Raw genomic sequence first — 27,818 nt, forward strand, 5'->3', positions numbered from 1 at the left:
AAGATGGTCCTTTACAGAATAGGCTTCAGTAACAAGGGATCTCTCAAAAAATGATTAAGCTTTAGTTGAATGCTAAAGGTAAGTCCCAAGCTATGCATACAGAGATAAGATCTCATCTACCCAGAGTATATCAAATGAAGCTCTAATGGTTATCCCATCTCCAATCCCAATATAAGAACTTAACTCTACCCTTTGCATTCATGAATCTTTTAAGCCCTTTTTCTAATCATTCTTTTCTTTTCTCTTAACTCTAGGAGAAGCTTTCTCAACACTTTGATATATCTAGCGGATTTGGATTTCTTTAACAACTAAGGTTCCTGTTTTTAACATTTTAAAACCGAGGGCTTTTGCCCATCTTCAATAGCTAACAAAAGCTCTTTCTTTTCCTTACAAATCCCAAAACCTTTATTAGACTTTTTATGCTCCTTTAGATTACTTCAACTAGAGTCTTTTACCTTTTCTCATCAATGAATCAACCCCTTTTTTTCTTTTAAACACATCCCAACTCAAAGTATAAGCGTCCACCTAGTCCTATCTAGTCCGAAAATGCGAACTAGAACTACATGAGACACTATCTCTATCGTTACGAACCTAACACTTTCTACCAAGCTTAATCGGAATGAGACCTCACAAACACTCACAAGTGATATAGGGCTTGAAAGAAAGTCTAGGTTTGGGTTCGGGTTAACTGCTCTAATAAGGAGAGTCAGATACTTGGATTAACAAGAGTGATCAAAATGAATAAGAAAATCCAAGTATTTTAGGGTATCCATTAGTTCATATTTGATGCAGACATGATAATTAAAGATCAGATTCAGGTTCAAATTGATAGGGAATGGTATCAGATCATGGAAGTGTGGTCGAGTAGAGCAATCTAGGCATGGTTCAGTTTTACTTCAATTTCATTGACTACGCAACAGACAACTAGCAACGAGGGCACTGAGTTTATCTGGTGAACCAAAATGCTTACAAGGCTATATCATCATTATCCCCTATGTATATGCAACAATCCTAAATGAAACACTCTAGACTCGATCCTAAATGTAATGCAACTACATGAACACTGTTTTTGTGAAATCATTTTCTGAAAGTTTTCAAATTTTTTTGGTTTTTCCATGCCTTAGATGAATGTAGACTCAAAAGTATATACAATGCAACACACACTTCCTGAGCCCTCCCCCAAACTTAAATCACATAGTCCACTGTGTGACTAAACTTGGAAGAGAGTACTCAGGACAAATCCAATCATAGAAACAAAATAAAGAACAAATCACAAGAGATGATATAATACAATGGTGAAGTGAGGCGCTTACCTTAGTCGAAGAATGAACGAAGTTGGTCGTCAATGGCTGATGTTCATCCACTGAGAACGTCAAGAACCCTAACCCCATGGTATCCAGCTCAAAGTCTGTGAGTCTTTGATACATCTCCACTTGCAGTGTGGAAAGAAACTCGATTGTCTCCTCCTTATAGGCAACGTAAGGGTAAGACATGAGTGTCTCCAGATACCTCGTTCCCCAGAAGTCGTTCATCTCAAAGAATCTGATATACTCCTACACTGTAACCTCGTCGAATTTGTTCAACAGCTTCGTCTCCTTGCGCCATGACTCTGGCTCATACTCAGTTTCGATATCCTCATCAATCAGCTCATATATACTCGACATCGCTCTCTTTCCTCTAGCGATTTCAGCTCTTCTCTGATTACGTCGAGCTGTGGAGCGTTCAAATTCATCGCTGAAACTCTCGTAAACATGTTCCTCTCTCTGGTCTAGTGGACCAGGACTCAGCTTCATCCACATTATAATCAGGATCCATAGAGGATTCTCCACTATAGTTACTCATGATGAAACCTGAAGACAAACGAAACTCAATGATAAACGTTAGTACTTTAGTAACAGCAAAACCAAAAACACAATCTAAACCAGTGTACCGGTCGAGTAAACCGGTCGAATGAAACCGTTGGTTTGGAAAAAAAAAAGTTTTTTTTTTTTCGATTGAGAGTTGTTGGTCGAGTGTATGGTGAACAAGAGCCGGTGTGGAGATTGTAGCACCTTTGTCGAGTCTTGAATGTGCAGAGGGAAACGCGGTCGAGTGGCGGTGGTAGAGCTTCACTCTCCTTCTCTTTGATTCGGCAATCGAGTGAGCTTGAAAATGACGATGGTGGAGCGAGACTCACGGTGGTCGAGTAAAGGAGGTGATGAAGATGGTGATGAGAGATCAAGTGATTGTGAGAGGCAAGAGAGGCGAGGTCGAGTTTGGTTGCTGAATCGAGTGAAACGGTGATCAATGAGAAGTGATGACGAGCTTTCGTGGGGATGAGAGCAGCGGCGTTGGAAACGATGGAGAGATGAGGAGCTTGAAGGTGATAAGTGTTCAGCGGTCGAGTATTTGAAGCTTTAATGGAGGAGAAAACGATTTGATTGGTTGATGGTGAAGATGGTCGAGTGGTTAAGAGCTAGAAGTGGTGAAGGTAGCTTGGTGATAGAGGTCGAGTGAAAGAAATGGCGAGCTCGAGTTTGTTTCCTTGTAGAGAGGGAGCAGGAGGTGACGATGGAGAGGCGGTGTGAAGCGGCGAGGTCGAGTGATCTCGCGTGGTCGAGTATGTGGAGAGATGGTGATGAGAGCGATGAAGCCGAGTAAGTGAGAGAGCAAGCGGTGGTGTAAGCTTCGAGAACTGAGTTGTGGTCGAGTGAGAGTTGTGAGGAAGAGAGATGGCGGATTGTTGTGTTCTTTGGTTGCAAGAATGAGAAGAGGAGGTCGAGTATATGAAGAGAGAGAAGGTGATGGGGTCGAGTGGTGGGGGTTGGATGATGATGGCGTTGAAGACGAGTGATGGAGAGAAGAAGGGGATGGATTTTGTTATCACCTTGTAGGGAGCGTGGGAGACATGGCCGCAGGAGTGAGTCCCTCATCTGTCTCTTTGTTCTGAATCATTACTCTATCTTCACTAGGAAAATCTCAGGAAATCCCGCAATCTTCTGTAAACTTGATAAACTCTCTCTAAGACTCTATAGCTTCTGTTGGTCGAGTGAAATGATGATTTAATTTTTTTTTTAGGTGTTAAACATCACTCATACTCGACCAATGTACTCGATCTCTAGGCCGTCTGTAGAGTTAAAGTTTTGAATTTTTACTCTACTTTCACGTTATTCCTCTATTCCTCAGAACCACAAACACAACTAAAACAAATAAAAAATAACAAGAAAGTAAAACTTATTTACAAGGATAATCATGGGACTTCCTCGCAAGTGAGCTTGTTTAAAGTCTCTAGCTTGACTCCTCACACTTATCATGAAGAAAATGAATGATAGAGAGGGTCTGCATAGTCCTCTCTAGTATCATCATCATACTCTACAGCAGAATACTCAATTCCCCTTTCTTCAAAATAGGCTTCTTTCTCTTCTCGAGGGTAATCTATCACTTCAGACCATCTTGAAGTGAACTTTTTTCTCGGGATAGTTTTAATCCCGCCTTTAGGTTGAGCTTCCTTCTGCATCTGATTCAGCTTACTCCTAAGTTCCTCAACAGAGTGAGCTAGCCTCTCTATAGTTTCTTCTTGCTTATCAGACCTCTTTTTAAGCTCTTTTACTTTCTCCGTCTCATACCCTTCTCCTGGGATCACTCTATAGTCTTCAGAGGTTTTTTCATCTTCTGTTGACTCTTGTGGAATTTTGTTGATGTCAAACTGCAACTTGATGTGCTTTCCAAGGTTGAGACTTATTTTCCCTTCCCTGACATCTATCACTGCTCCCACTGAAGCTAAGAAGGGTCTTCCCAGGATTAAGGGATCCTTATGCTCTACTTCCATATCCAGCACCACGAAGTTTGTAGGCACTTCCACTCCATTAATCATGACTGGTAGATCTTTCAGCATGCCGAAGGGATTTCTGGAAAACCTATCAGCAAGGATCAAAGTCAGGTCACAAGGTTTGTACTGAATAAACTCTAACCTTCTTGCCATAGAGAGTCGCATTAAGCTGACAGAGGCTCCGAGATCGCACAGGCAATCGCTGAAAGCTAATTCCCCAATGGAACATGGTAGAGTAAAAGATCCAGGATCTTCTAACTTTTCTTGAACAATCTTCTTATCGGCAGCTCGAGATGGAGAAGCATCACATTCATCATCTGAGTCGTGATACATCTTGATCCTTTCCAGTATCAGATTTCTCACATCTTTGTGAGGATCAAGAATGAGGTTGAGACCTTCCATTAGTAGCATCATTGCTTCAATCTCATCTAGCTGTTTTGCTGCAGCACACTTGTATCTCTCCATCCACGCTTTCCTGAATGTCCATGGGAGAGCACGTGAGATGGAGTGGGTTTGAATCGTTTTACCATTCTCTCGATTATGGCGGCCTTCTCTTCTGAGGTGGATTGAATGAGATGGCGAAAACCAGCAGAATGGTTGAATTCAACAACAAAACTTCAATCTGAGTAGAAGCCTCCCCTTCTTAAACATCATTGTCCCTAGTGATTAAGGCAGGGACAAGTCGAGTTGGCAGCTCTCGATCATGGCAGATAGTGATGGCATGAGCAGTTGCATACTCCTTTGGATTCTGTTTTGACTTCCCAGGAACTCTTGTAACTTTAGGTGCAAAGGTAGATGCTGATTGGCCTTCCAAGTAGCTGACTTTGGTGTTCAATGCCTCCACTTTGGCATTCAGGTCATTGTAGCTGCAGTCCAGCTTATGGTGCAATTCAGATAACTTCTTAGCAATTTCCATGGAGCTAGATGCTTGTCCCTGTAGCAGCTGTTGTACCATCTGTTTCATTTCAGCATCAGGATCAGCAAGACCTTGGTTTTGCTGAGGTGCAAACCCAGGTGGTGGTTGTTGCTGGTAGTTCCCTTGAAATTGCTGCTTGGGAACGAAACCTTGGTTGTAGGGAACAAAAGGTTTGTTCTGACCTTGCTGTTGATGTGGATGATAGACTTGATCTTGTGGATTAGCAAAGGTTGTGATGCGGTAGGAGAGGTTGGTGTTGTTGGTTTTGAAGTTGTTATACCCTTTGTAGCCACCCTGGTTGTTGGTTATGTAGCTGACTTCTTCCAACTGGTTACCCTCCCCATCTTGGACTTGATACTGCTCGTCATCAACAAGGAAGTGCACATGCTTCTCCTGGCTAAGAAGAATCCTGTCCAGCTTGTCATTCAGCGCTTTGATCTCCTTCTTGTGTTTGTCATCAAAGTCAGTTGTGCTTTTGACGGTCCTATAGCAGTCCTCATTGTAATTACCATCTGATTGAGCAAGGTTCTCAACCAATTCCCAGCCTTCTTCAACATCTTTGTCCTGGAAATTCCCATTGCTGGCGGTATCCAGAAGCATTCTGATGCGTGGTAAATCGCCTCTATAAAGAGTGCTGAGCAGAGAGGCTTTAGTGAAGCCATGATGAGGGCATTGGTTGGTATAACCCTTGAAATGCTCCCATGCTTCATAGAAGCTTTCACCAGCCTTCTGTAAAAAGCCGAAGATCTCGTTTCTGAGTCTTGCAGTTCTGGCGTTAGAGAAGAACTTTGATAGAAAAGCCTTCTTGCAATCATCCCAAGTGGTGATTGAGTCATGGGGCAGATTCTTCTTCCAGATGTGTGCTTTGTCGCATAAGGAGAATGGAAAAAAACGGAGCTTGAATCCATCTTCATTGACACCATTGATTTTTGTTAGGTTGCAGAGCCTATCGACTTCATCAAGGTGGTCGAGTGGATCCTCCATTGGCAGACCATGGAATTTGTTCCCCTGAATCATCGAGATGAGACCACTCTTAATCTCAAAGTTGTTGTTCTAGATAGCAGGTGGTGCAATTCCTTTCCGCTGACGGTGATCATGTGGTGCATCTCCGGCACCAATGTTGGAAGGGCCATTTTGTTGATTCTGCTTGTCAGCCATTTCGAGTGGTTGTTGTGGTATTAGGTTGGTTGTGTTTCTCCTCTCTTTGAGTTCGCGAGCTATGCGGTCGATGTTGTCGTTGGAAAGGAGTTTGCATACAGCAGAGGTGTACCTGGATCAGGAAGACAAAAAGAAAAACACACAGTTAGCAACCGAATTGAAAATTGAAAAAGAACTTTATCTAAGCAAGTCTGAAATCTCAAATGTAACAAACAAACACCCAATTGGCAACGGCGCCAAATTGATAATAGGTTTTTAAGATCAATTAATCCTAAATCATTATCATGTCGTTGTAGTACTAAAGGTTGTCAATCCAAATGGGTGTGATGCTAACAATCAAGATGTGATCAGAAGTCACTAACTCAAGCCAAGCAATAACAGGTTTTGGTGTGTTCTAGCAATCCTAAGTGAACATGCAGAAAACAGAAAATCAAGCAGAAACAATAAAACACTCGACCAACACAGCTCGTTGCAGAGCACTGGGTGTGGTCGAGTGACAGGTCGAGTAACAAACAGAAAATGTAACAGGGATACTCGGCTGCACAGTCTATTGCCAGACAACTGGGTGGTCGAGTACCAGGTCGAGTAACAGTAAAGAATTGCAGGAACTAAGCAACAGATGACAAGATGCAGTTAACAATAGTAGAGTAAACAATAAAATCAATCAGATAAAGAATTTCCGAGGATGGGGTAATTGAGTAGTTTCGTTTCCTCAGTTTACAGGTGATTGACATGCTCAATAAATTATCTCTAGACAACAAGTTCCTTAACCAAATCTAAGTGCCACCGCAACAAAGACCCTCAAGTTAACCTAGTCCCAGACTCAATCACCATTGACGAGAGCTAACCTAATAGGCATTACGAATCAACAAGTTAAAGCCAAAACGCTCCCCGCAACCAATACCTTGGTACAGGGCCACGAATCTCTGGAATTAGTGGTTCAAACATTTCATCGAACACTTTTTGGGCGCGGAAATGTTTGGGCTCAAATTCCAGTTGATCAGAAAGCAGTAAGCATTAAGAACAACTAATCCAGAAAGGATCTATCAATCAAACTCAACCACCTAGCATACTGAGAATTTTACACTACTCTAACCCATCCTCAGAAACCTATTCACTACTCATACATCATTGAAGAAAGCATAAACGTTGAATGGAATGAAAACATGCTAACAACAGAGTAATAGCAAGATGGTAATAGGATGAACAACAGTAAACGAAATCAAGAACAAATATTGAATACTGAATACTGAATAGATAAAGAGAAATCCGGATTACAAAAGGTCAAGAACACAGTGTCTGCGGAATAAAACTTAGATAAGAACTTGTCCTTGAAAATGTAAAGTACATGCTACTTATAACAAAATATTCTGAAACCCTAATACTCAAAACGACGCAGTATTGGGACGGATTAAGAACTGTACTCGACCCAGGTGGTCGTGTGAGAGGTCGAGTGATAAGCTCGAGTCTTCTTTTTCTTCCTTGTTCTCGAGTGTCTGGTTGAGTGCGGAATGAAGAAGACTCTGAAGCTGGCAGTCGAGTATGTAGTCGAGTGATAAAGATGATGGTACTCGGCTTGCTGGTAGAGTAGTGTGATCGAGTGAAGGTGAAGTGGTGGAGGTGATGATACTTGACCAGGGGGTCGAGTGGTGTGATGAGTGTCTCTCTTGGCGATACTCGACTTGGGGGTCGGGTGGTGACGTGAAGTGCTGAGGTCTTCTCCTCAACCAAGGGGTCGAGTGGTCTGTTGAAGTCGTGAAGCGTCTACTCGACCAGGGGGGTCGAGTGGTTTGACATGATCAGGTCCGCTTCTTCCAGTTAGCTCGTCAACAACTGCAAATCACCTGAAATCAACACAAATATGCAATATGCATGCAAAACTATCCTAAACATGCAAAGTGATCACAAATGATGAGAAATGATATAAAACAGTGATGATATGATGCTAAAGTGATGACAAATGGATGCTCAAAACATGCAAAATACACACTTATCACAAAGGTTTTAAAAATCCTTGTAAATTCTTTTAAAACTCTTGTAAATCTTTTAAAATGATTTACAGAGGTTTTACAAGGGGGTTTCAAGTACTTACATATGTATTTAAAGACTTTATCAAGATTTTAAAGGTTTAAAATGATTTATAAGGGTTTTAACAACTTTACATACCTTTTAAAAACTTTAAGTTTTTAAGAGTTTTTAAAGGGTTCTAAGAAAATATATAAAAAAATTTAAATGCATTTTTGGCTGGGGAAAAATTTGGCTCGGAAAACAATATTTTGGAGAAAATAAAATTTTGGCGGGAAAACAAAGTTTGGCGGGAAAATTTTCTTTTTGAGGATAATTTGGACAACATAAAAAACTATTGTTGCAATAGGGTAATAGAAAAAGGGTACTTTTGCAAATCCCCCTAATTTACATATTTAACAAATTGTGCGGCAATTGTTTTTATAATTTAACAAACCGATAAATATATACTGTGGAAAACCAAATCTCTTTTGCTTTCTAGGTTTCTTCTCTTGATGACATTGTTAAAAAAATAGGTTATCTTCGCATAAGTGTGACGACGAGTTTGGTTCGGTGCCTCCGTGGGAGACAGATCCTCTTTTTGAATCGCATGATGTTGAATGTCTTTATTTTGTGATCCTAATCTTGAAATTTTTGTTTTTAATTTTTAAAAATATAAACTTTCATTGTTGGTGATGTAGTTTTAATAACATTTATACTAATTTATAAAGTTTGAAAGATTAATACACGTCCAAAGGTATATTGTTGGCGACTTTTAAGATTATAGTATTGACATGCATTTACTTGATATGAAGGGTTAAGTTGTAAAACAAAATACCCAATTGTATTAGAATTTTCATAAGGACAATGGCAACAATATTTAGCAGTGTATTTGTTTTCCAGTCATAGCACATAACAATACCTAATTGTATTAGACTTTAGTAGCATATTTTGAACTCAAAAGTTAAGTGTTTAGTTTTGAAGGCATTTTGTTACAAAAATAATTGTAAACTTTTTGTTTAAGTATAGAGCAGCCATGGACGATTTAGTTCATTTTATTTGTTACCAAATTAAGTTGTTGTGGTCTAGTGGTTCTCATTTGAGGAGGGATTGTTGTGTTGGTTTAGGCAGTTTTCATCTTGGCTAGTCAAGTTATATAATGCTTTACACCCATTAGAAAATTTGGTGAGTAGGCTATTCGATGGCTACACTTACTTTAGAGATTAGTCGAATGGTAAAACCTTAGAATACATTTTTGGTATAAAAAAAAGGCACAACTAACAAAATAAAATGTAAAACTATCATTGCGTAAAATTGTTAATTCTGATCGCTAAACGCCATATAATATGCATCATGTATAATTTTGGAAAACCGCATTTTCTCTCTCTCATGTATCTTTAATAGTGACAAAAGCTTCATCTTTCTCTTGTTTTCATAAATCAAAATCGGATTTTTTATCTTTGTTATCTTCCGTCTAGTATGAGTGAAAGCTCAATGAAGAATCTCAAAATATTATCTGTCGACCGACAACGGGAGTTTCCGACGATAAGGTTTGTGATGAAGCGTCGTTCTCCTCACAAGAACCCAAATTGCATAACACGTGTCTTAAAACTGTCGTCCATATCTTGTACTGTTTTGTAATTAGTGGGCTTTATTAGGCCTTCCTTCGTACTGAATATCTATTTGAGTTTTATAAAAAATTTGTGACGACAAAAAATATATATACTTCATATAAAGCTGTATATGATTGAAATATTTATAGTTCTACGGTTTTCTTGTAAGCAAAAGTGTATGGTTTCACTAATGTGGTTTTGGTCTAGTGGTAAATCTTCCAAGTAAAAATACCGAATTTCGACGTTCGTTGGAAAGAATATTTTCTCCAAAATGAATTTTACAAGTTATGGTTCTCGCCTCTATAAAAAATAACGCTTTCAAACTTGAATTTCTAGATATTAAAAAATATATATATATGTATATGGTTTTCCCAAAATAATTATTATCATTATAGTTTTCTGTCTCTTGTACTTTCTATCTTCCAACCGTTTTGAACGGGTCCGACCATCACCTTCTTCTCCCTCCATCGCTCATTCTATCTTAGAAGTTATTCTATCACAGAGATGCTTCGTTGGGCCCATTTCACCGCAGGGATCGTCTCCGTTGTTGTGCTCTCTTCTCTCCTTGTAGTCTTCCTCCGTCGCTGGTGCTGTCTCCGCCGAGAGATCACCACAACCCTTAAAGCGGCCAGTCCCATTCGAAGCGATAGCTTCCAGGCTAGAATCTCAAAGCTCCACCAGACGAGCCTCATCCACCAGCTAGATACTTCCGACATCAAGCGTAGAGGAAATATCAAAAACTATTCAATCTCCAGAACCGCCACTGCCGGAGGATTCCCATCGAAACCTGGCCTATTCATCTGGACAGACCATCCGGCTTTGGTGACCGAAGCGGTCGAAAATGGGTGGACAAGGTTCGGATTCGCTGTCCATGAACCGGCTCCATTGGTGAGCGGGGCCTCCCCGGGGTCAGTTCTTCTAGGGCTTTGCACCACGGCAGGAAGCGAAGATCCTGGTGTTGTAATCTCATGGGAAGTGTCAAACGGCTCCGTGGAATTCACACAAACGATCAAATTTAATCAAGCGTTCAACGAGACGGTCAACGCAAAAAAACACTTGATGATTCTCCGAGCAGGTTTACCACTTCCCGGACCACAACTCATAAGTTCTGCTTTCCCACAAGAGGCTTACTTTGAAATAACAATCCTCGAAATCACCCAACACCACAGTGGTGAGGCTGGTGACGTAGGTTGTGACTTAGTGGAAGGTGAAAAAACTAAGTTGTTCAAGAACCAAGGACTAAAACTTGTCAAAAGAAGTGAATGGGATGGAAAAAACGAAGAAGCCGTTTTGTCTCTAGGACTAGCGACTGGTGGTTCCTTCGGCGCGGGCGAGACACGACTACCAGGAAAATTCCCGGCTTCTATTGGGTTCCAATCGGACGGTGCCATCTATCTCGATGGTACGTACTTATTTGTCTATTTGCATCATTTAGTTTCATTATCCAATAATGGATCTTCAAATTTTTTACTTCTGAGAAAGTCAAAGAAATTTTGTGGAGAAAGTTTTTGCAAAAAAGTAAACGGTAATATAGTAAAATATATGAAAATTGGCTGTCCTTTGAGAATTTATATATTTGGTAATGAAAAATGGAGACCCACTAAGGAATATAAACGTCGTGGTACAAACCAACCTTCCACGTCATCTAGAAGCCCCAATTCGTATCACACGTCATTGCTTTGGTTGATTAAAGACAAACAAGGCAACAACTCTTTTTATTAGAATATGATCCTCGCTCTGCGTTGACTTTTGCTTCACTGATTTTTCATTTTTTGTTTTGTAAGAATTATTCTTTTGTTTTGTGTCACGCTGTACTGAAAATTAAAATATCTATATATACGTTTTTCAGCTATTTTAACAAATAAATTCTCAAATTAAAACTTATTTACCAAAAAAAACTATTCATATTAATTATTATTAATTAATTAATATTTTTAATTATTAGCATTTATTTTTATATTATTATACTTTATTAAATCTAAAAAGGAGAAATCTTAAGATTTTATTAATATAATATTTTATTAAAGATAATAAACTTTAAAGATAAATATTTAAAGTTTATAAAATGTTTAGAATATTTAACAAAAAACGTTTAGAATATATATAATAAATAAAATCTATAAAATTAAATAACCATTTCAAAAGAAAATTTTTAAATTGATTTGAATTATAAATCTTTTAATAAAAATTTTTAGAACCAAAAAAGAAAAAATAACTTTTAATTTTACAGAACTGGATTAAATGGTGGGAAAAGTTTAGAATATTATAATATATGGATTTCATAACAATCAAATAACTATTTGAAAAAAAAAATTTAAATTAATTTGAATTATATATCTGTTAAATTAAAATATTATTAAAACAAAATGTTTAATTTCAATGAACGGGGTTAGATGGTATAACAGGTTTGGATCGACAGTAATATGAGACGGTATACCATAGTTAAAATCTGTTAGATATGTTTAGTTTTACTGAACGAGATTAGATGGTAGGACGGATTTTGGTCGATAGTAATATGAGACTGTATACCACGGGTAAAATCCTAGATATAACCATTAAAATACAATTACATTATCTTAAATACTAAACAAAACAAACAAGTAATATTAATAAAATAAATATTAATAACTGGATTATTTAGTTATAATTTAGATTTTAACTTAATAAACTATACGTTATTGTTCCTATATTTTTAAACAGTAAAATCAAACATAATAATTGTATACTAAATAATATACATATATAAAATTGTACATTTAGAAAATACAAAACATTAAATCATATATATTTTTAGTCGACTAAACAAATTATTATTTTTTTCTTAAAAAAACAAAATAGTCCCGCGGTATACCGCGGGTTAAAATCTAGTGTTGATTAAAACAGTGATCCAATTAGTGGTGTTTTTACCTTGCTTAAACAATCACTGTTTCTTTTGTGTCATGTTCTACAGTTACAAACAATAGTTTGATATATTAGGGTTTCATATAATTTTTAGCCAATTTATAAGACTATATTTACACACACACCCATATATATATAGGGGTGTCAAAATGGGTAACCCAACTCAACTCAACTCATAATCAAATGAGTTTAGGGTTAAATGAGTTATGGATTGACCCAACTCATTTAATTTGATGGGTTGAGTTGTTAAATGGGTTAACCCATTTAAGTAATAATTTAATTAATTATTTTTATAAATCAATGATAAATAATTATCATTATTAATAATTATTAATTCATTATCATCAAACTTAGGATATTTACGGATTCTGATATTTACGGGTTTACGTTTTTGGCGGGAAAATGATGTATTTATGTTTTTGGCGGGAAAATTACGGGTTTACGTTTTTGGCGGGAAAATTACAGGTTTACGTTTTTGGCGAGAAAATTACGGGTGTACGTTTCTGCGGAAAATCACGGATTTACGTTTTTTGGCGGGACAATTACGGGTTTACGTATTTTTGGCAAGAAAATCACGGATTTACGTTTTTTGGCGGGAAAATCACGGGTTTACGTCTTTCGCGGGAAAATCACAGATTTATGCTTTTTGGTGGAAAAATTACGAGTTTACTTTTTCTCAATTTTATCGCTTGAATATTTAAGCAATTTGGAAAAATATTGATTTTATTAAATTGGTTTAGATGTGTTGGTTAAACTTAAATTGGCATTGGTTTAGAGATTTTAGTTGGTTTAATTCAATTTTACAAAACTTGATGGGTTAATTGGGTAAACTATTAAAACCATTAACCATTACAACCCAACTCATTTTGTTCATCAAACCAATTAACCCAATAACTCATTTGACCCATCAACTCATTTAAGTCAAAAATTTCAACTCATTAGGGTTTTTGGGTTGAGTTGAGTTGAGTTGACCCATGAATTTTGACCCATTTTGACACCCCTATATATGTACATATATTTTGTAAACTAAAATTTGTAACGAAAAATGTTCAAACAGATTGTGTTTACTTATGTTTTTAAAAGATAAAAACCTTAAACCACATTGATAATAGAAATTATTTTATAACTTTTACTAAAAGTTAAGGGTTTAAAACTCCAACTTAAAAAGGGGGATTTTAAATGTTTTTAAAAATTGTTTTGGTTTCTCATCCCTTTTTTCTTTTTCTTACAATTGATTTTTTGAAATTTTATTTATTTTACTTTCACCAAGATACAGTAGTAAAATTGTAAAACAATTTGCTAAGTTGAATTAAATCTGCTAAAAATCATAACTATTTTTTCTGATGTTGAAGACAGATATAACATTATCGACCTAGTGTTATAGATCGGCTAAACATTATTCTTCCTCCTCATTATATTAATATTATACATTTATTTACTACATTTCATATATACAATCTTAAAAATTCGTCTCTGTCTATGTTAGGAATGAAGCTGGTTTGTGAATCGGAGAAACATGAGTGGGCAAAGGAAAACAAAGTGGTTGGTTGTGGTTACGATCCGAGGAAGAAGAAGGTTTACTTCACAGTTAACTCACACCTGGTTCATGTTATTAACTGTAAAGCAGACGAGTTCGGGACACCTCTATATCCCACTCTTGCTTCCAACACAGAGGCCAGAGTTCTTGTCAACTTGGGGCAATCTCCATTTTATTACAGCCCGGCAAACGGGCAGCGGACATCAAACCCATGTGCTGGTGCTGTAGCCGGGCTCGAGGACAGCAAAGAGCTCTTCTCCATTGGAAGAATAGATTCTCACTATTTAAGTAATTTTTTCATTAACCGAGGAAATAGTGACGAGATTGCAAGCGGGAGGGCCACCGTGGGAAATAGTCATAGACGTAAGCTTGACTATGACGAAGAATCCGATGCTGATCTTTTTGAGATTGCGCTTGAACGGTCTGGAAAACTAAATCCGTCCAAGTTATAACAATTTAAATGAAGAACATGATCCTCATACATTGTATGCTTATTGTACAAATAACTAGAGACTCCATGCTAATGCCCCATGCAAATAGTCATTGATAATCAACACTTGAACATAGAATTCTTCCTACCATATTTTAGTAGCTGTTGTTGATCAGGAATAATGTTCGAGATTTTATGTGTACATCTAAACATTTATGAAACTAATCAAGGCTATCACTCAACCGCATCTTTGTCACCTATGTAAACAACATTCCTCAACATTGACATAAAATACAATTAAACTAAGTTTTGTTTTTTAAAAAATACCGCTACAAATATATTTAGTCCAAAAATACCACAAATAGTACAAATAATTTCTAGTAATTTATATTTAAAAATTTAGGTTTAGGTTTAGTATTTTGGGTTTGGGGTTTACTTTTTAGTATTTAGATTTTTTTTTTTTAATTTAGGATTTAGTTTTGAAGGTATAGGATTCAGTTTTAAAGATCTCAATTTTAGTTATCTTGAAGAATTGAAGCTTTAAAAAATTTCAAAATATTATAAATATTAAAATTTTATTAAAATATTTTAATATTTAGAATTTTAAAAAGTTAATCAAGTTTTAAATATTATAAATATTTGAACTTTATAAAAAGGTTTAACATAATAAATATTTCAAAATAAATTAATACAAGACAGTATATTATGGGTGATATCCTAAATATAACAATCAAAATACAATTATAAAGTTTGGATCGAGAATAAAAGTTTTTGATGTTTCAAATATGATAAACATTTGAAATTTATTGGAAAATGACAATAATTTTTAATTTTACGAGACAGGATTATATGGTGGGACGGGTTTGGATTAATATTAATATGGGTTAATATATACTATGAGTGAAATCCTAGAATTTACAATCAAAATACAATTAGACAATTTTAAAAACAAGAAACAAACAATAGCATGTATATATATAGAGATTATCTTAAAAACAAAAAATCATTTTTTATAAAAATTTCGGCCCATGATATACCGCTTAATATATTATTCATATATAAATAATACTAACTAAAACAAAATCTCTAACTTTCTTAACGAAAATATAAACTTGCGGTAAACTATGTGGAAAGGCTGATAATATAATAACACGAGGGAGGACGGACACTTTGTGGAAAAAGTAACAAACTTTCGGCAAGCAATATCTAAGTGGCAAAAATATTTGACATTGTATGTAATATATTTCTATTTTTACCGTTATTAGTTATGATTTATATATAGGCTTAGAATCTTTTTAATATTTTTAGAGTCTTTTTAGAATTTTTAGAATTTTTTCACGTGTTTAATAGACTAAGAAAAGAATGGAGATAAAGAGACATTTTAGAACAAAAGCTGAAGAAACGAAGCTGAAGGACGAATTCAATTCAAAATCAAGTTGAGAGTGTTGATCTACACACTCTTGGTGTCGATCGACACCAATTGCGGCCCATAAAAAATCCAAGACGGTGTCGATCGACACCAGTTGCGGCCCATAAAATGTCCAAGAAGGTTTAGCGTTTGAAGAATTGGAAGTTTGCCCCAAAAGATTTCTCTATTAACATTATCGGTCCATGCACGTATAGAACAAATATAGTTTTCAAGGTTACTGTTTAGACCTAATCTTTGGAGACTAAGCAAGTCATACATTGAAAATCCTTTTTATCAGAGTCTCGTTAAAGATTTCAATACCTTACAGTGAAGAGATCTTTTCTAAACTCTTTTCTACTTTTGATTTACTTTATGCTTTCTTATTCAAACATGTTATATGTTTCGATGATCGTGTCTGAGTAGTCTTGTTAGGGTTTGGGTTTCTCATTAGGGTTGTAGATGATTTAGTAGATCGCCCACCTGTTAGGATTCTTCATCTTTGGTTGTTCTTAATGCTAGTTCTAGAGTAGCTAACTAGAATTTGATTCCAAGTAATAGGTAAATTCCTGACGACTGTCTATTACCAGAACTACTATGTGACGAGCCGGGTTTTTAAATGTTTAATAAGAATCGGTCTATTTACTTAGGTGAAGTTATTAAACTCTATTAGCATGCATGTTTAGGATTAGGGATTTGTGGACCGACATTCAGAATCTTTAGTATTAAACATAGTGAGTAATGCAGACACGCTACCGGTTACTCTATGATAGTGATTTGAGTTCAAGAACGGTTCGATAACATCCTAGTCATAATTATATCTATTAATCAGCCTTTTCCTGAGATTACCCTAAGCCTAACGTTTTTATCTTTTAAACTTTACATCCATCTAATCTGCTTTTTGCTCGTTTTCTTATATGTATTTTTCTCATTACTTGTTTAACTTAAATCTCGATACTTAAATCTATTATGTGCACGAAAGAGCTTTGTGAATTCGATCCCTAAGTGCTGCAACTGACCTCTTAATTTGAGAGAGTAGTTAAGGGTTAATTAGACCACTATATCAAATTTGGCTCCGTTTTCAAAGTTCTTGGGAATCACCATTAGGTTTAGTTTAGATATTTTGTCTAGACTTTATTTTTCTTTTGATACTTACGCGTTTCTTGTTTTTCTTCTCTTCTGTGTTTCAGTGTATGCCTAGGCAAACCAGAACCTCAAAGAAAAAAGACCTGATCAACTTGTCTACACTTGATTTAGATAAACTAGAACTCACCAACCGCAAAACTCAGAAATTAGCAATGCTCGAAGGAAAGATCAGAGCTGATAAACAAGGAGTTTTGAGGGATGACGACGGGTAAGCCTATAATGAGACTGGATTATCATGGACTCATCCACGTGAGGATCTAATAGAGGAACATCCACAGATCCTAGACGCAGCTAATCAGCAAGGTGCAGAACCTCGTCGTACTCTTGGAGATTTCAAAAGGCCAGACCTATTCTATGTTAATCGATCAGCGATTGAATTCCCCCCCCCCCTCCCCCTTTCTAGAGAGATGACTATGAGCTCAAGCTTGGCTATTTCGCTTTAGTATGCCATCATCCTTTCCATGACTTATCTCACGAACAACCAATGGACCACATCGAGCGCTAAAAGATATAATGCTCAGCATCAGGGCTAATGGAGTCTCTGAAGACTACCTACTGTGCAACCTTTTCCCTTACTCACTTGCTGTGGAAGCCGCTTCTTACTTGAAGCAACTGAAGGCTATTTCACTAACCTCCTGTAGAAGTATCAAGAATGTTTTCTTGAATAACTTCTACGATCATGCTAAGTCTGAAGATCTGCACAACAAGCTTTCTACTTTCACTCAAGGACTTGAAGAAGCTTTCATGGCAGCTTTGGTTAGATTCAAAGAGTATCAAAGAGACTGTCCGCATCATGGCTTCAGTGAGGTACAACTTCTAGGTACCTAGTAGATTGGAGATACTAGATGGCTCCAGATTAAGCGAGCAATGGTAACTTCAACACCAAATATCCTGCATATGCTATAGATTTGATAGAGAATCATGCAAGTAACAACAGTACAAAGAATGCAGACTTCAAGAGGAAGAAGATTGCATGAGCTGCTTCAATAAACTAGATGGATGAAGTGAATACTAAGTCAATTCAGTCCACAACCTACTTACACGGAAGAAGCATGTCCACTTTGCTGTAGAAGCAGAGACTATAGAGCATGAGCCTTAGCCAGACAAATGTGTTTTCTACATTCATGGTCAGGGTTACGGAAAGTTTGGTCGGCCACATGGCGACTGATGTGTGTTTTATTTCGCCTCAGGCTTTAACCGTAAGGACAACACGACAATCAGCGTATGCTTGACGAGTTAGATCTGATCGATGAATGGATAGATTCGGCTCTAGTCGAATACAAAATTACCAGAATGAAACGGCTCGATACTACAATTCAAATGTCCGGCAACGGAAATTTCATGAAGGAGATCGGGTTCTCCGCAAAGTATTTCAAAATACTGCCGAGCCAAACGCTGGGAAGCTTGGGGCAAACTGGGAAGGACTGTACTTAATCTCGCCGATTTACAAACTCGCCGATTTAAAGGGTTGTCTGACCCGGTGTCTACAAACTCGCCGATTTAAGCGGCAAAGCCATTCTTAGATCCTGGAATGCCATGCACCTTAGAAGGTACTACAACTAAATCTGAGAAGCATAAACTTGAACTACGAGGTGGCTTGATCCCCCCCCATTAAAAAAGAGGAATGGGTCTGTATATCCATACTCCCACTTTTATTTATCTTGTAAGTTTTTACTTCGGCATAAATAATAGTTCTACTTCTCATATTTTCATACTACAACGAGCGACAGCTAGGAGTATCTTTTACGTCCATTCAGTTACAGCGCGCTATATAAATATTCGAGTTAGAACTTGCCGGAAATACTTCGCGCAAAATCTTGTTCTATCTTTAGAAAACCCGATTAAATCTTAACACCGGTACCCTACCTCGTTGCTAAACGCTACCAAAGAGTGAGTCGGATCGAGTCGCAACCGAAACAATTTTCACTAAAAACTTAAACCCAGTTCATTCACACTGGCACTAACCAATAAAGCGCTACGGAATTAGCAAGCAATTCTCCGAAAGAACGACACGATTAGATTACAACAAACAAATAGAATGCATCAGGGTCATAGGAGCGAAACCAAGTTCTTAAAGAAAAATAAGTGGATAAAGCCATCCAGGCATAGGTTCTATAGAAATATGGATAAAACCGTCCAGGCACAAAGTCTTAAGATAAAAGCCGTCCTACCACGAATATTTACTCAAGCTGTTCGATCAGGAGAATGCCTACGGCAGGCAAGTACGATCCAGACTGATCGGTGACCCCCACCTAATCCGCAAGAGTCTCGACCGATCTATTACCTCGAGGGCTTAGAGGAGCTGGTTCAGGAGCAGGGGCTTTGAGCTCTTCCTTCAGTTCAGATGTGAGACGAACAAGGTTGACCTCTGCATCGGCGAAATCCTTCAGCCACTCCTCGACCTGTTTTTTCTCGGTCGCCAAAGATCTGCCATCTTCAAGCGCCTTGATCAGTTGTGGATTAGCCCACGCTTGGGACAAATACATAAACTGGTCGTTAGCATCCTCGAAGAGCAACATCTTCTCCTCGGCCACCCTGAACTTGGCGGTGAAGGCCTCCGAAGTTCTCGCCTTGCTGTTTGCATAGCCCGAGCCACTTTCATGTTCCTAAGTCCTCTCGCCTCGGCGAGAAGTCGCCTACAACGAACAACCTCAGAGTCCATCTTCAGGTCGCGCTCGACCATCTTGATGGCATTCTCCTTATTGACCAAGGCTTCTTTCTCAGCCTCTTCTCTCGCCAATTTTCCCTCGATGGCCTGGGAGATCACCACGTCACTCGCCTGCTCGACCTCTTTCGCCCTGGCCTCAGCTTCAACCAACTTATTAACCGCCTCCAGATTGTTTTGCATTGCCGAGTTATAGGACTGGACCATCCCATTCATCTAACCAACGGCCTGAAACAAAAAGACAGACATCCACGTTCATAATAGCTCGGAGAACGCGCCAAGTAGCTAAAATGATTAAGGCACTTACCCTTAGAAAATGTGACGCCGTCTCAGCGTACTTTCTAGACTCCAGTAGAGTATCTGAAGCCGGAAGTAGGCTACTCGCGCACTTTCTGAGGAGATTCGCCGAAGCAGCCTTATCCTCAAAAATAGGAGGCTTGTCCTCCCTTTTCGCTGCCTTCTTCTTCTTCTTCTTCTTCTTCCTTTTCTTCTCCTTGGAGTCGTCAACCTGTGGACGTTTTCCCGAGGCCTTGTCGCCGGTCGGAATCGCGACGATCGCTTGACTAGCTACTTCAACCGGCGGATCTGTCAGAGATAAGCCGGTATCACCCACCTCAGCAGGCTCCGACGCGGCAGGCAAAACAACCTCAAGAGTAACTTCCCAATCCCTGGCTGTATCGGGATCGACATTCACACTCTCGGCAGCATGTTTCTCTTTCGCGACACGCTTCTCCTTTGCGGCAAGCCTCTTCCTCTCATAAACCTCCCTTATTGTAGGTTTGCTAGTGTGCATGTCGATGAAGAATTGGGGTCGGTGATCTGAAGATTCTGAGCTGGAGGGGCAAGAAACGCCGTGAAACAATCGAAGCGCTCGTTCAACATGCTCTCGAGAGAAATGCTTTGTCCAGTGGCACTTCCGGGCGGATAACCCTTGTTGATACGAGAGGAGATCTTCGGGACATGGCTCAAGGAATCAAATTGGGCGATCTGCGATAAAGTAAAGTATGTAAGCAAAAAATTATATCAATCACCTCGGGCACGAATAAATAAACCATAATATCTAAACTACCCAAAAGTCCCCATTTTGTCGGAACTTTCCCGAGGAGATCATCGAGAACAACATCTTCTAAAGCCACAAAGAAAAAGTAGTCGGTGTAGGCATCATCTTTGCTCGGGTAACCCTCGATAATGTTCCTGTTTTTAGCAGAAGAGATGTAGTATCTGTCTGCCATGGACTTCGAGACTTGCCGGATCTCTAAATAATTCCTTAGATGTGCAAGCGTGACCTTGGTTTTGGTCTCATAGCCACGCACCAATATCCGAATGAGATGCCTCAAAGATCGGGCCGTTATCTGAGAGAGGGCTATCTGATACGCGGTCGCGTACTCTAGGACTAGCCTCGGGATCGGCAACCAGAGAAAGCAAAGATAAAAGAATCCCTTGTACAAAGTGAAGAAACCTTCTGGAGGACTGTCGGCGCGCTCATCTGGGCTTGGAACGCGAGAGTAACTTCGTCGCCAAATTCGAACCTAGCTTTTAAGTGTGATAGCGACCGCTCGGTGCATAAAGACGAGCCATGAGGATTTGTTCTCACCACCTTTTTATTATTCTTCTTTTTCTTCTTCTCGGCTTTCTCAAAGTCCGTCTGCTCGAGCGATTGCACGATGTTTTCTGTCTCATCCTGACCAAAGTAAAGATGCTCCTCAATCTTAACTTGGGGGAAAAGTAGCTCGAGCGCATCTTGCCAGTTTGATGCTCCAGCCTCATTAACAGCTGGAGCGCAGGTTCTGCGGATGAGAGACGGCTCAGGATCTTTAGGCAGGTCCAAGTCCCGAGCAATATTAGCGGTAGAATCCTCCCGAGCAAAAAAAGGCGCCGCCTCCTCGGAAGCGTTAGTAGATGACACCGCGTCAGTCTCGGAGCCCTCATATGAAGTCTAGACCATTCTTCGTTTGTGAATTGGGGGGAGATCGTCTCGGTGATTCGAGTCATTGGAATCGACGAGATAATCGGTAGGGGCCGAAAGAGAGGCGTTAGAATGCGAAGAACTCATGCTTGGCTCGCAACTTTTTGACGAAATGAGGGTCAGAAGATGAGAATTTTCTAACCGGAGAAATAAAAAATTATCTAAAGAGCGGCGGAGATCTACCGGAAAAAAGAGAACGTTATAAGGAAATCAAGATCAGAGAAGAGAGAGCAAACCTCAAATTTTTCTTCGGAAACTTCAAGTGAACGATTTCAGAGGAAGAGCTCAATATATATAGAGATATAAAGGCGCGTCGGGTCCAAAGAAGTTGATAAAACGCGTCAAAGGCGCGTGAGCTCGGGAGGATACAGCACGCCCGCGCAAATCTCGGGAATAAGCGAGACGCTTCCGCTTCTCAAGAAAGAAGGCGACCACACGCAATGGAAGTTTGACCGTTCGAGAAGCTGAAACGCCAAAAGTCACGGGTTAGGAAGACGGACGGCCAGCTCAGCTATCTTATCCATGAAGCTCGTCATCCTTCTGGTTAAAGACAACGAGCTGGGGGCAAATTGTTGGGATCGGATTTCACCCAAGTAACCGAGCCAATCGTACAGATACGATCAGCACTTGGGGAGCTAAGTTCGTCACTATTCTGGCTCGGGCTCCAGGAAACACATCCCGAGCCCGGTGCGGTAACACCTCGAGACCAAGGGAAACACCTCGGATAAACGATAATCGGCTCGGGTGTTATACCAGAAAACACACCCGAGCCAAGCTTAAGTACACCTTGGGGATCGCTTGGGCTCGGATTGGAAGGCGCAGTTATACCAGAAAACACACCCGAGCCCAAGATCGTATATCCGTCCGAGGAGAATACTTGTATAAATCCGATGAAGGATCAAGATATCATTTCCGGAAAATCCGAGAATGATACTAAAGAATCTCCGAGGATATTATCAAATCTGGAAGTTTTCCCGAAGCTCCCAAAGAATAAAGAAAATCTCCATTTAGGAAAGAGTAAAGAAAATCTCCATTCGTTTCCTGAGAATACCCGGAAAATGGCTTTTTAATACCTTGATTTACAACCAACCATTTATGCAATTTCCTTATTTACTTTGTTTTATTTTTCTTATACTCTTCTAACTTAGTCTTGATACTTAGCTCATTGTGTGAACAAAAGAATTTTACGGAATCCAACCCTTAGATACTGCAATCGATCTCTTATTTGAGAGAGAGGTTTTAAGGCAATTTGACTCATATAAATCATCTCCAATGTTTCGTTAATCCTTCTAAAATTCTCGTACCAAAAAAGCAAAACCTTAACACAAATGTTTCTGATATAAGGATAGAGATCATCAACTCTTGTGAACAGATGCATTTTCATTTTGTTTTGTTTGAGTGTTCTCGTTTTGAAATGTTTAGTGAAGATAATGAATAAAGATATGAGGGTATATATATGGTGGAATCATTATTCACTTTTCATTTATACTCTACACGTTTTTCCAAATATGTCCAAAAACTAAATAAGCTAAAGTATATATGCATAAAAATAAACACCATCTCGAACTCAATAAAATCAGACCATTTACATGCATTCGTTCAAAAGATTGTGCCCCTCTGAATGACAATACTTTCAACCTTTTGTTTTGTGAATGACAACACTTGCTATTTTGATGATTTCCAAAGTTTCATCTTAATCAAATATTCATAATACCGTGCCAGAGTGTAGATAGTTTGGGTTCAGTATAAAATAGAGTATTCGAGCACTTGTGGCTATCGTGGTAAAAATGCAATCCACAAATTATTCTATAAAATTATATTTTAATATAAGATTGATATATTAAATTAAAAATGCAATAACTTAATTCAGAAAACAATTAAAACTTGCAATAATTTTAAGGATGAGTTACAGTTTGGCATACTTTCGCCAAAATATCTTTTAAAAAGAACACTTCTTCCGTTTTTCATCTTTTTTTAACTGTTGCACAAAAATCAATACCGAAATACCGCCGCAAGGTTGTAAATTGGAAAGACGGCTCAACGTTTGTGTATTAGAACGGGTACAAAAAATAGTTAGTGTATTTTCTTGGAAGCAAATTTATTTGTGTATTAAAATGGTGACAGAAAAATAGTTGGTGTATTTTTATGGAATGTTCCCTTATAATTATTAGTTATTTTTGGCTACTTATGAGCAGTTATAGTATGAAAGTGAGTACGTAATAGGAATTCCGGACATATATTTATGAAAATGTTATTATGAACATATTATTATGAACATGAAAGTGAGTACATAATAACCTGAATGTATGACGTAAAACCATTGGTCGGAAGAGTCATGTAAAGGTGTGATTCAAACTTCTGGTTTAGCCTGATGTCGACTTGGTTAGCTGGTTAGTTGTTGGATCACGGTTCAATGCCGGTTTGGTATTGGTTTAAACAAAAGAAGAAATCAGTTTCAGATTAACAAAAGGATCAGAAGACTCTTCCCGAATTAGAGGGTTTGACTTTGTCTCTGTTATAAATAGTCTTCTTCTTCCTTTGTTCGTTGTAACAGAAAATTCTTATCTCAATTCTTCTCCTTTGTAACACGATCTTGAGCTTTGGGTTTTGAGCTTGAGTAAACATTGATTCATAGTGGATTGTTGGATTGAATCTGGCCCTAGACGTAGGATCATCACACCGATGATCTGAACTGGGTAAACAATCGTGTGTTCGTTTTTGTTCTTTGTTTGATTGCGTTCTTGATCGATCTATTGAGTGTTCCGCGAATTGAAGCTTGATCGAGTTGTGTTGTGTTGAATCGATCTTTGAGTCATCGAATTGTAACAAGTCAATTGTTTAAATCGTTATATAAATGCTATTATTACATATAGTATTGGAATGACCGATATTATGACACAAACTGTCTTGTTAAACAAGTGTACAGACTGAGAGACTTATGTACGTTATTCTAGAAGCCAGGGTTAGCTTCAGGGGTATTGAATTGGATGAACATATAGGTTAGAACGTTAACACTATTAGGGAACAATGAGATCACGGATTAAAAACAGATTAAAAGTACATTAGCTAGATTATCGATCATCGTTAATCCATTACGCACAAATCAAAAAGGACATTTAATCGTGTTCAACATTACACTCTTTTGAAATGACATTGAATCGTGTTCAACATTAAACATTTTGAACTTCAAATCCTCAAGCTCTTCCACCCTACACTCATCAGTCCATTTAAACGAGTGATGCCGCCGTCTCTGAAAAAAAAAAAAAATCATCCCAAATTTACAGAAATAATTAAAAAGATCTGAGAATTGAAATTACCTCGGCAGATCCATTAGAAAAAGAATGAAATAATCTCCCCGGATTAGAAGCCGTCTTTGACGTACCCATCCTTATAGCTTCACCGCATCGACATCTAGTTGGGAATCTTCTTCCTTGATCACCCATCACACTTAGTTTCCAGTGTTGCTATGCGAAGAACACCTACCCTTTCCAATAAGAGCTTTTATTACGAAAACACTACTAACTGAGAATTATTTGGAAATAAAAGTGGAGAACAAATCTCTTTAAGCAGTCTTTCTCAAACAATGGTTTAATGTTTTTTTATTTAAATTGTGGAGAGGTCCGTTAAACCCATTGGACAATATGAAGTGCTTAGAAATTGTTTATTGTTTATGTTTGCTAATGATCAGGTTTTTGTGTTTTCCAAAGTTTGTTGGACTATTACACTAAATACGGTGCATAATTTGTGTTCAAACGAGGATTATATGCTGTCGAAAGAGTAGGAAGATGTAAGTGGGTGATTTGACATAACAGTGGGACAATTTCTGTACGCTGTCATCCATGTGGAGACTGAAATTGAATAAGGATTAATTAAATATAATAACAGTGCTTCGTTGATCTCTTCATCACCCTTGAAGATAATCCTTTTATGACTCTGTTTTGTTATTTAAATTTTTTTCTCATCTCATACCAGTCAACTTCTGTAGGATATTCAGTTTGAACTAACCCTTCTATTGCTCTCTTCTTGTGGTCAAAAGTTCTCTTCAGCTTGCTGAGTTGAGAAGTATACTCTTGGTGGGGTTCCAGTATATGTTTCTTCATCAACATCCATGTCCTGAATCCCAAATTTCTGATCTCATGTTATTGATTTCCCTTAAGCTTTGCTGATGTCAAATCTCATCTTGATACCATTTTCAAGGTTTAGATCAATTTTTTCATTCCTTACATCTATGACTGCTCCAGCTGAAGTTCAGAAGGGCCTGCCTAGGATCAGGGGATCCTTTTCCTCTTCATCTGTGTCCAATACCACAAAATTTGTAGGTATCTTAACATTTCCAATCTTGATATGCAGATTTTCTATTAGACCATGAGGATGTGCAACAGAACCATCAGCTAAGAGTAAAGCTAAATTGCAGAACTTGTATTCCATGATCCCTAGCCTTTTAGCTGTAGAGAGAGGCATAAGGCTAACATATGCTCCCAAATCACAAAGGCACCTATTGAATGTCAATGCTCTTAGAGAGCATGACAAAATGAATGAACCGAGATCATCAAGATTTTCTTAGAGGACTTTCTTCTTGTAAGTTTATTGAGTCATGACTCTACTAATCATTTCTTGATTCTGATCCTTCTTGAGTTTTTCTCTTTTGAATTTTTTTCAAAGTGGTGAGTATTCAGCAAAGGTGTGTGCTCTATAGTCCTGATGAATTGTTGGGTGGCAGGTTCAGCAATTTGAGTTGAATCCCCCCCTTCTTGAATCATAATGTCCTCAGTATTGTGAGTCTAATGACTTGGTGGAGACTCATCTTCTTGGCGGATGGTGATAACATTAGCAGTAGCATAGTCCTTACGATTCTGAACTGATTTCCCTGGAAATTGCAACGGATGCTTCAGCGCAGAGGTTGATGCAAATTGACTCTCCACATACTTGACTTTGTAATTTAGAGCTTCAAACTTGATATTTAGATCGTTGTAAGAACAATCAATATTGTTGTGTAATTCAGCTATCTTCTTGTCAAAAGCCATAGCTCCAGTAGCTTGTCCTTAAATGATCTATTGAATAAGTTGCTTAATTTCAGGATCTTGAGCAGTTGGGGCTTGTTGTGGTTGTTGAGTGAATCCTGGTGGTGGATTTTGCTGTTGGTATCCTCCATTGAACTGCTGCTTAGGGACATAACCTTGGTTATACTGAACAAATGGCTTAGACTGATTCTGTTGTGGTGGATACACTTGATCTTGGGGGTTAGCTCCATTAGTGCTTTTCTAGGAGAGGTTTGGGTTGGGCTTATAGTTGTTATAGCCCTTGTTGAACACTCCTTGGTTCTGAATGGAGCAGAGCTTTTCAGTTTGATTATCCCCCCTTCTTGCATTTGGAAATGCTCTTCATCAGTGATGTAGTGTATCTGCTTCTACTTAGCCAGCAACAACTTGTCTAGCTTTTTATTCAGAGCCTTGATATCTTTGCTCTATTTATCCTTAGTTCCTCCAGTTCCTCTCACTGAGCGATCATAGTCTTCATTGTAGGACCCATCAGATTGTGCTAGATTTTCGACCAACTCCCATCCTTCTGCTACTTCCTTGTTCAGGAAGTTTCCATTTAAGGCAGTGTCGAGTAGCATTCTGATCTTTGGTAAAGCTCCTCTGTAGAGTGTGCTCAATAATGAAGCCTTCTTGAAACGGTGATGAGGACACTGAGTAGTGTAGCTTTTAAACCTCTCCCAAGCTTCATAGAAAGTTTCATTGTTTTTCTGTGTGAAGCCTTAGATCTCGTTCCTCAATCTAGCTGTGCGAGCATTAGAGAAGAACTTAGCAAGAAAAGCTTTCTTATAATCGTCCCATGAGGTGATGGAGTCTGGGGTAGAGTCTTCTCCCACTGGTGTACCTTGTCTCCCAAATAGAAGGAAAATAGTCTGAGTTTAAACATGTCTTCAGTCACACCATTGATCTTGGTAAGGCCACAGAGCCTATCAAAGCTGTCAAGATGGTCCAGGGGATCTTCCATAGGCAAACCATTAAATTTGTTTGTTTGGATCATGGAGATGAGACCATTCTTGATCTCAAAGTTGTTGTTCTGAACTGGTGGAGGCACTATCCCTTGTATTTGGTGATGATTCTTTGGGGCATTACCAACACCAATGTTTCTTGGTTGAGCAACTATAGGTGGGTCTTGAACATCAAATGGTCTGTTCTGTTGATCAATAGCAGCTGGATCAGGTGCAAAAGGAGCTGGATCCATAGCAGCTGTTGATCCATAGCAGCTGGATCCATAGC

General features: G+C 38.3%; 2 protein-coding genes and 7 pseudogenes across 9 annotated transcripts; 4 read left to right on the top strand and 5 right to left on the bottom strand.

Annotated features, from left to right (window-relative positions):
• Nucleotides 1–1,195: 1,195 nt before the first annotated feature.
• AT4G06531 lies at nucleotides 1,196–1,753 on the bottom strand (annotated as a pseudogene; the record flags this gene model as incomplete). The annotated part of the gene is made up of 1 exon: nucleotides 1,196–1,753.
• A 1,546-nt stretch (nucleotides 1,754–3,299) lies between these two features.
• AT4G06532 lies at nucleotides 3,300–5,972 on the bottom strand (annotated as a pseudogene; the record flags this gene model as incomplete). Its single annotated transcript has 1 exon — nucleotides 3,300–5,972.
• A 1,200-nt stretch (nucleotides 5,973–7,172) lies between these two features.
• Nucleotides 7,173–7,775, bottom strand: AT4G06533 (annotated as a pseudogene; the record flags this gene model as incomplete). The annotated part of the gene is made up of 1 exon: nucleotides 7,173–7,775.
• Nucleotides 7,776–9,668: 1,893 nt separating this feature from the next.
• On the top strand, nucleotides 9,669–11,296 carry AT4G06534 (uncharacterized protein). Its single transcript, NM_178980.2, has one exon. It carries the CDS (start codon nucleotides 10,004–10,006, stop codon nucleotides 11,219–11,221), a length of 1,218 nt encoding a protein of 405 aa, NP_849311.1. The 5' UTR covers nucleotides 9,669–10,003; the 3' UTR covers nucleotides 11,222–11,296.
• A 1,285-nt stretch (nucleotides 11,297–12,581) lies between these two features.
• AT4G06535 lies at nucleotides 12,582–13,262 on the top strand (annotated as a pseudogene; the record flags this gene model as incomplete). Its single annotated transcript has 1 exon — nucleotides 12,582–13,262.
• A 590-nt stretch (nucleotides 13,263–13,852) lies between these two features.
• AT4G06536 (SPla/RYanodine receptor (SPRY) domain-containing protein) lies at nucleotides 13,853–14,650 on the top strand. Its single transcript, NM_178981.2, has one exon. It carries the CDS (start codon nucleotides 13,880–13,882, stop codon nucleotides 14,387–14,389), a length of 510 nt encoding a protein of 169 aa, NP_849312.1. The 5' UTR covers nucleotides 13,853–13,879; the 3' UTR covers nucleotides 14,390–14,650.
• A 2,271-nt stretch (nucleotides 14,651–16,921) lies between these two features.
• AT4G06537 lies at nucleotides 16,922–18,475 on the top strand (annotated as a pseudogene; the record flags this gene model as incomplete). The annotated part of the gene is made up of 1 exon: nucleotides 16,922–18,475.
• A 695-nt stretch (nucleotides 18,476–19,170) lies between these two features.
• On the bottom strand, nucleotides 19,171–21,636 carry AT4G06538 (annotated as a pseudogene; the record flags this gene model as incomplete). The annotated part of the gene is made up of 1 exon: nucleotides 19,171–21,636.
• A 3,474-nt stretch (nucleotides 21,637–25,110) lies between these two features.
• On the bottom strand, nucleotides 25,111–27,783 carry AT4G06539 (annotated as a pseudogene; the record flags this gene model as incomplete). The annotated part of the gene is made up of 1 exon: nucleotides 25,111–27,783.
• Nucleotides 27,784–27,818: the final 35 nt, after the last annotated feature.

The sequence above is a fragment of the Arabidopsis thaliana genome, chromosome 4, assembly GCF_000001735.4.
Source record: "Arabidopsis thaliana chromosome 4, partial sequence".
NCBI classification, from domain to species: domain Eukaryota; kingdom Viridiplantae; phylum Streptophyta; class Magnoliopsida; order Brassicales; family Brassicaceae; genus Arabidopsis; species Arabidopsis thaliana.